This window comes from Pan troglodytes, chromosome 7, assembly GCF_028858775.2.
Source record: "Pan troglodytes isolate AG18354 chromosome 7, NHGRI_mPanTro3-v2.0_pri, whole genome shotgun sequence".
In the NCBI taxonomy this organism is placed as follows: Eukaryota; Metazoa; Chordata; class Mammalia; order Primates; family Hominidae; genus Pan; species Pan troglodytes.
In genome coordinates, this window is record NC_072405.2 from 94,695,377 (window position 1) to 94,704,105 (window position 8,729).

Here is an 8,729-nt window from a genome sequence, read left to right on the forward strand (position 1 = left end):
TGTCCTTGGCCCCAGGCCCCTTCCACAACCGCCATCAGTCCCGAGAGCTCACCCTGTCCACCTCGCCGCAAGGCCAAAGAAACCGGAGCAGTCGACGGCAGGAGAGGGCAAAAAGCCAAGAGTAACCCCAACCGGCCACTCCCAGTCCCCCGGAATCCCTGCCGCGGACCCTCGGGCCTGTCCCCATCCCTCTGCCCTTCCCAGACCTCTGTCCTTCCACTAATCGCCTCCCGCAGCACCGAGCCGCCACTCCCAGTCCCCCGAGTCCCTGCCGCGCCCCCTCGCGCCTGTCCACATCCCTCTGCCCATCCGAGACCTCTGTCCTTACACCACTAGCCACCCCACGTGGGACTTCCATGGCCTCTGAGTACAAGGCCAGCCCCCCGGCCCACCAGCTTTATGAATGTGTGCTTACCTGTTTTTCTCGAGAGGCACCACAGTGAGGTGGGTGAAGCACTTAGGCTCTGGAGTTAGATATCTGGGTTCAAGGCCAAATTCCACCACTTACTAGGTTTCTAATATTGCACAGATAATGTCTTTGCGCTTCTACCTTTTGATCTTTAAAGTGTGATCAAAAGAGGCTTAGACTCCCACATCATAATAATGGGAAACTTTAACAGCCCTCTGTAAACATTAGACAGAACAACGAGACAGAAATCTAAAAAGGATATCCAGGAATTGAACTCAGCTCTGCACCAAGCGGACCTAGGAGACATCTACAGAACGCTCCACCCCAAATCGACAGAATATACATGCTTCTCAGCACCACATCACACTTATTTCCACATTGACCACATAGTTGGAAGTAAAGCACTCCTCAGTAAATGTAAAATAACAGAAATTACTACAAACGGTCTTTCAGACCACATTGCAATCAAAGTAGACCTCAGGATAAAGAAACTCACTCAAAACCGCTCAACTGCATGGAAACCGGACAACCTGCTCCTGAATAAGTACTGGGTACTTAAGGAAATGAAGGCAGAAAGAAAGATATTCTCTGAAACCAATGAAAACAAAGGCACAACATACCAGAATCTCTGGGTCACATTTAAAGCAGTGTGTAGAGGGAAATTTATAGCACTAATTGCCCACGAGAGAAAGCAGGACAAATCAAAAATGCATACCCTAACATCACCATTAAAAGAATGAGAGAAGCAAGAGCAAACACATTCAAAAACTAGCAGAAGGCAAGAAATAACTAAGATCCGAGCAGAACTGGTGGAGATAGAGACACAATAAACCCTTCAACAAATCAATGAATCCAGGAGCGGGTTTTTTGCAGTGATCAACAAAATTGATAGAGCACTAGCAAGACTAAGAAACAAGAGAAGAAAGAAGAATCAAACAGATGCAGTAAAAAATGATAAAGGGGATATCACCACCGATCCCACAGAAATACAAACTACCATCAGACAATACTATCAGCACCTCTAAGCTAATGAACTAGAAAACCTAGAAGAAATGGATAAATTCCTGGACGCATACAACCTCCCCAGAGTAAACCAGGAAGAAGTTGAATGCCTGAGTAGACCACTAACAGGCTCTGAAATTGAGGCAATAATTAACAGCCTATCAAGCAATAAAACTCCAGGACCAGACGGATTCACAGCCGAATTCTACCAGAAGGACAAGGAGGAGCTGGTACCATGCCTTCTGAAACTATTCCAATCAACAGAAAAAGAGGGAATCCTCCCTCACTCATTTCATGAGGCCGGCATCATCCTGATCCCAAAGCCTGAGAGAAACACAACCCAAAAAGAGAATTTTAGGCCTATGTCCCTGAGGAACATCGATGGGAAAATCCTCCATAAAATACCGGAAAAACGAATCCAGCAGCACATCAAAGGGCTTATCCATCATGATGAAGTGGGCTTCATCCCTGACATGCAAGGCTTGTCCATCATATGCAAAACAATAAACATAATCCAGCATATAATCAGAACCAAAGACAGAAACTGCGTGATTATCTCAACAGATGCAGAAAAGGCCTTTGACAAAATTCAACAGCCCTTCATGCCAACAACTCTCAATAAATTAGGTATTGATGGGACATCTCCCAAAATAATAAGGGCTATTTAGGGCAAACCCACAGCCAATATCATACTGAATGGGCAAAAAGTGGAAGCATTCCCTTTGCAAACTGCCACAAGACAGGGATGCCCTCTCTCACCACTCCTATTCAACATAGTGTTGGAACTTCTGCCCAGGGCAATCAGGCAGGAGAAAGAAATAAAGAGAAATCAATTAGGAAAAGAGGAAGTCCAATTGTCCCTGTGTGCAGATGACATGATTGAATATTTAGAAAACCCCATCGTCTCAGCCCAAAATCTCCTTAATCTGATAAGCAACTTCAGCAAAGTCTCAGGACACAAAATCGAGGTGCAAAAATCACAAGCATTCTTATACACCAATAACAGGCAAACAGAGAGCCAAATCATGAGTGAGCTCCCATTCACAATTGCTTCAAAGAGAATAAAATGCCTAGGAATCCAACTAACAAGGGATGTGAAGGACCTCTTCAAGGAGAACTACAAAGCATTGCTCCACGAACTAAAAGAGGAGACAAACAAATGGAAGAATATTCCACCATCACGGATTGGAAGAATCAATATCGTGAAAATGGCCATACTGCCCAAGGTAAATTACAGATTCAATGCCATCCCCATCAAACTACCAATGACTTTCTTCACAGAACTGGAAAAAAACTGCTTTAAAGCTCATATGGAACCACAAAACGGCCCCCACTGCCAACATATTCCTAAGCCAAAAGAACAACGATGGAGTCATCAAGCTGTCCGACTTCAAGCTATAGTAGAAGGCTACAGTAACCAAAGAGCATGCTATCAGTTGCCGTTTTGGTTACCGTAGACCAATGGAACAGAATAGAGCCCTCAGAAATAATACGATACATCTACAACCATCTGATCTTTGACAAACCTGACAAAAACAAGAAATGGGGAAAGGATTCCCTATTTAAAAAATGGTGCTGGGAAAACAGGCTAGCCATATGTCGTAAGCTGAAATCGGATCCCTTCCTTACACCTTGTACAAAAATTAATTCAAGACAGAAGAAAGACTTAAATGTTAGATCTTAAACCATACAAACCCTAGGAGAAAACCCAGCCAATACCATTGAGGACACAGGCATGGGCAAGGACCTCATGTCTAAAACGCCAAAAGCAATGGCAACGAAAGCCAACATTGACAAACAGCATCTAATTACACTAAAGACGTTCTGCATAGCTAAAGAAACTCCCATGAGAGTGAACAGGCATCCTGCAGAAAGGGAGAAAATTTTTGCAATCTACTCATCTGACAAAGGGCTAATATCCAGAATCTACTAAGAACTCAAACAGAGTTACAAGAGAAACCAAACAAGGCCATCAACAAGTGGGGGAAGGATATAAAGAGACACTTCTCTAAAGAAGACATTTATGCAGCCAACAGACACATGAAAAAATGCTCATCAACACTGGCCATCAGAGAAATGCAAATCAAACCCGCAATGAGATATCATCTCACACCAGGTAGAAGAGCGATCATTAAAACGTCAGGAAACAACAGGTGCTGGAGAGGTAGTGGACAAATAGGAACACTTTTACACTGTTGGTGGGACTGTAAACTAGTTCAACGGTAGTGGAAGATAGTGTGGTGAATCCTCAAGGATCTCGAAATAGAAATACCTTTTGACCCAGCCATCCCATTACTGGGTATATATACCCATAGGATTAGAAATCATGCTGCTAAAAGGACACACGCAGACGTATGTTTATTGCGGCACCATTCACAGTAGCAAAGACTTGGAACCAACCCAGATGTCCATCAATGATAGACTGGATTAAGAAAATGTGGCACAAATACACCATGGAATACTATGCAGCCATGAAAAAGCATGAGTTCATGCCCTTTGGAGGGACACGGATGAAGCTGGAAACCATCATTCTTAGCATACCATAGCAAGGACAAAAAAAGCAAACACCGCATGCTCTCATTCATAGGTGGGAATTGAAGTATGAGAACGCTTGGACACAGAAAGGGGAACATCACACACCGGGGCCTGTCATGGGCGTGGGGAGGGGGAGGGATAGCATTAAGAGATATACCTAATGTAAATGACTAGTGAATGGGTGCAACACACCAACCAGGTGAATCTTGGAAGGTAAAAGCTACTGAATTTAGCGAATTTGTGGAGGCATTCCCAGAAATCAGCCAGGTGAAGTATCACACAACCGAAGACTGCACCACTCCTCTAAGGCAGCACTATGCGGCAAACCCAGACGGCCACTCTTCTCGCCCCTCCTCCGTTGGCTGTTCTGGGTAATGTGGTTCAAAAGTCACCTAGGCAACTGCAAAAATAGCTGAAATGGAGTAAGGGCTTCAGGCTGGTGACTAGCAAAGGTCCACCTGACCCCCGTAAGCTGCTGAACAAGAAGGGCTGCCAGAAGTGTCCCCCTAGGGAATTTGGTGGAGACGAAGACCCGCTCACTGGACAAGGGTTCCTCCCAGGAGACGCCCGAGCGGAAGAAACGGGCTGTGAGCCACGCCCTTTCACCCTCCGCTACCCCGCCCTGGGCTGGTGAAGGTGCGCGTAAGGATGAGGACTACTGAGCCCTGAAGAAATAAATCCTTCCCCTTTGACCCCAAGGAGGATTGCCTGTGAGGATCTTCAACGAGTCTACCCGTGTCTAGACACGGGAGCAGGTCTGTCCGGCACAGCACCTCCCTCAAGGAGGAGAAGAGTGAGGAGAAAGGAAACTCAAGTCTGACCATTCTGTCCTGGGAGAGAAGAGGAGGATCTCATCTCTCATCTGTCCAAGCATGGCAAGGAGACTTTCTCTCATCTTTCCAAGCAAGATGACTTTTTATAATTAGGAAACAAAAAGAATTTAGAAGGCATGAAAGCAGCCCGTAAGGTGCATTCCTAAGGACTGCCCATTGAAACTGACAAAATTGCCCTTGTTTGATGAGAGGAATGAGCAGAGCACTGAGGTGGTGAACAGGGATCTAGTGAGACTTTCCCAGCTTGTTTCTACCAAAGCTTTCTCTAAGCTTCTCGGAACACTCTCCTAATAAGCAGATGTTTGGCCCTTCAGAAAGTCAACAAGCAAAATGCCTTGAGTGTCCCAAAACACTGATGCCATGATGTTGGCTCCTGACTGGCCTCCTTTTCCTTTGACTGGACCACTGCCACCTCTCGGTAGCCGTCGCTTTGATGATGCTTTGCATTCGAGGTCATATTGGTAAAGCCATGTTCCAACTTCCGGTTACAATTTGTCAGAGGGATGCGTCAGGATCGTGATCCCTCCTGTTTAAAATTTCCACTGATAGCTCTCGTCGTAACTGCAGCTGATCTGGGCACAGTGGTTTTCACAGCCACTGCAGGATTCATCTCCCACATCTTCTCACCTCTTCTTGAAACAAGCTATACATTCGTAAAGAGTTCATTTCTTTGGGGTAGTGTCCTTAGAAGCTTTTGTTAAAACATCAATGATTTCTTCATTCTTCCACCCAAGCTTCACCAGAAATTTGATGTTTGCTCTTGCTGCAATTTTCGTGGAATTCATGTTGCTCTGATAGGAGTCCTTTTCAGTGGATGTCTCATCCTTCTCAGTGCCTCAAACTAGATCTAGTTCAGAAAGGTTATAAGAAGTTCGGACAAGTTTATTTGAGTGCAAACCAGTGGAAACCCATGCATAGTTTCTTCACCATGTGCATTTTCTATGAACCTTTTGAAGAACCCCTGTGTTGAACATTGCCCAAGTCGTGGGAGAGAAGTGGGTGCGGTCCACTTCCTGTCCTCAATTTGCCCTCAGCGGAGGAGTGCACAGAGCAGGGAAACGCAACCCCAGAGAGATCCTGCCCTGCAGCATGCAGCGGACTGCTGGCCCAGTCCTGGCTCCGTGGGGTGCTGTGTGGGCCCAAGCAAGTTGACCAAACTCCCTGACGCTGAAATGAATCCTAGGTGGCCCAATTCCAGTAGCCATGATAGGACTGCCCTGCAGGGACAGTTAATTAACTCAGGAAAAGCAACCTAGCTCCAAGGTTAGCAACCAGGAGTTCCAGTTGATTCCATTAGTGCACCCCTTGAGGCATTCCCAAGCTGGAGTCTGGTGGAAGATGAGGCTCAGTGTGATTGGATGGAAGCACCAACCTATCAAGGAGAAGTCCCACCCACTCTGCCCTGTGCGTCTATAAAGGCGACGGGTGGCGGGGGCGGCACTCATTGAAGCCGCCAGTTGGGAGAGGAGCAGAGCCAGGCCGGTGCTCCCGAAGGCAGCAAGATGTTGCGAGCCACAGCTCCCTGCTGGTTCCCACCTGGATACCCAGAAGCTAAGAAGGTGGCCGAGGAGGCGGCCCTGGAGGCAAGAAGCCGCCAGTTGGGAGCGGAGCAGAGCCAGGCCGGTGCTCCCGAAGGCAGCAAGATGTTGCGAGCCACAGCTCCCTGCTGGTTCCCACCTGGATACCCAGAAGCTAAGAAGGTGGCCGAGGAGCCGGCCCTGGAGGCAAGAAGCCGCCGGTTGGGAGCGGAGCAGAGCCAGGCCGGTGCTCCCGAAGGCAGCAAGATGTTGCGAGCCACAGCTCCCTGCTGGTTCCCACCTGGATACCCAGAAGCTAAGAAGGTGGCCGAGGAGGCGGCCCTCGAGGCTCCAGAATTCCCCCTGCCCTCTCATCAGCCTGCCCAGAGCTTCGGGCTCCGGGTGCCCCAGATGCACAACCAGGCCTCCGCATTTGTGGACATCCAGGCGGAGCCCCAGAACAGGGGTCCGGCGGTGCCCCCAGCGTATCTCAAGATGGTGACGGAGGCGTCCTACTTCCCTGCGCAGAGGGGATCGGCCTGCTGCTTGCCAGCCGCCCCAAGGCTGACAGAGAGGCCCTCGGGAGTCCGCATCTCAGCCCCCAGGAAGAGGAAGACGATCGCCCAGTCTTCCAGCCCTTGCTTGGTCACAGGTTGCACAGATGCCAAGAGAACCCGGGTGGCCAGCAGCAGCCAACGCTCCAGTGGCTCCAAGGTAGGCAGACAGCCAGGGAAGACGCGCAACAGGTCAGGGATGGCATGCAAGACCACCACCACCATCAGCTCTAAGCGAATCGTCCGTCGTCCATCCCTACCGAGTTTGAAGAAACCTATTATCCTCCGAAGGTCTGGGTGCCAAGTCCCCACCGTCCTCCGCCGAGGCTATCTCCAACTGTTCACCGAAGAGTGTCTCAAGTTCTGCGCCTCCAAGCAGGAGGCCGTGGAGAAGGCGCTGAACGAGGAGAAGGTGGCCTACGACTGCAGCCCCAACAAGAACAGGTACCTGAACGTGGTCCTGAACACCCTCAAGAGACTGAAGGGCCTGACCCCCAGCTCCATGCCGGGCCTCAGCAGGGCCGCCCTGTACAGCCGCCTCCAGGAGTTCCTGCTCAGCCAGGACCAGCTCAAGGAGAACGGCTACCCCTTCCCGCACCCCGAGCGGCCCGGAGGCGCCGTCCTCTTCACTGGCCAGGGGAAGGGGCCCGGCGACTCCTCCTGCAGGGTCTGCTGCCGTTGTGGCACCGAGTACCTGGTGTCCTCCTCGGGCCGCTGTGTACGCGACCAGTTGTGTTATTATCACTGGGGGCGGGTCCGCTGGAGCCAGGTGGCTGGAGGCCGGGTTAGCCAGTACACCTGCTGTGCAGCTGCTCCTGGCTCTGTGGGCTGCCAGGTGGCAAAGCAGCACGTGCGGGACGGCCGCAAGGACAGCCTCGATGGCTTCGTGGAGACCTTCAAGAAAGAGTTGTCCAGAGACGCTTATCCAGGAATCTACGCCTTGGACTGTGAGATGTGCTACACCACGCATGGCCTAGAGCTGACCCGCGTCACCGTGGTGGACGCCGACATGCGAGTGGTGTACGACACCTTCGTCAAGCCCGACAACGAGATCGTGGACTACAACACCAGGTTTTCCGGAGTCACCGAGGCCGACGTCGCCAAGACGAGCATCACCTTGCCCCAAGTGCAAGCCATCCTGCTGAGCTTTTTCAGCGCCCAAACCATCCTCATCGGGCACAGCCTGGAGAGCGATCTGCTGGCCCTGAAGCTCATCCACAGCACCGTGCTGGACACGGCCGTGCTCTTCCCGCACTACCTGGGTTTCCCCTACAAGCGTTCCCTCAGGAATCTCGCGGCCGACTACCTGGGACAGATCATCCAGGACAGCCAGGACGGCCACAACTCCAGCGAGGACGCAAACGCCTGCCTGCAGCTGGTGATGTGGAAGGTCCGACAGCGTGCCCAGATCCAGCCACGCCACCGGTCCGCCTCTCCCGCCGCCCTGGCCTGTCCTTGGCCCCAGGCCCCTTCCACAACCGCCATCAGTCCCGAGAGCTCACCCTGTCCACCTCGCTGCAAGGCCAAAGAAACCGGAGCAGTCGACGGCAGGAGAGGGCAAAAAGCCAAGAGTAACCCCAACCGGCCACTCCCAGTCCCCCGGAATCCCTGCCGCGGACCCTCGGGCCTGTCCCCATCCCTCTGCCCTTCCCAGACCTCTGTCCTTCCACTAATCGCCTCCCGCAGCACCGAGCCGCCACTCCCAGTCCCCCGAGTCCCTGCCGCGCCCCCTCGCGCCTGTCCACATCCCTCTGCCCATCCGAGACCTCTGTCCTTACACCACTAGCCACCCCACGTGGGACTTCCATGGCCTCTGAGTACAAGGCCAGCCCCCCGGCCCACCAGCTTTCTGAATGTGTGCTTACCTGTTTTTCTCGAG

At 51.1% G+C, this 8,729-nt stretch overlaps 1 protein-coding gene across 1 annotated transcript; it reads left to right on the forward strand.

The window, feature by feature from the left end:
• Positions 1 to 6,281: 6,281 nt before the first annotated feature.
• Positions 6,282 to 8,300, forward strand: LOC134810772 (putative exonuclease GOR; the record flags this gene model as incomplete). The annotated part of the gene is made up of 1 exon (XM_063816810.1): positions 6,282 to 8,300. A coding segment is annotated over exon 1 (2,019 nt), but the record flags the coding sequence as incomplete, so codon positions are not given.
• Between the last annotated feature and the right edge of the window lie 429 nt (positions 8,301 to 8,729).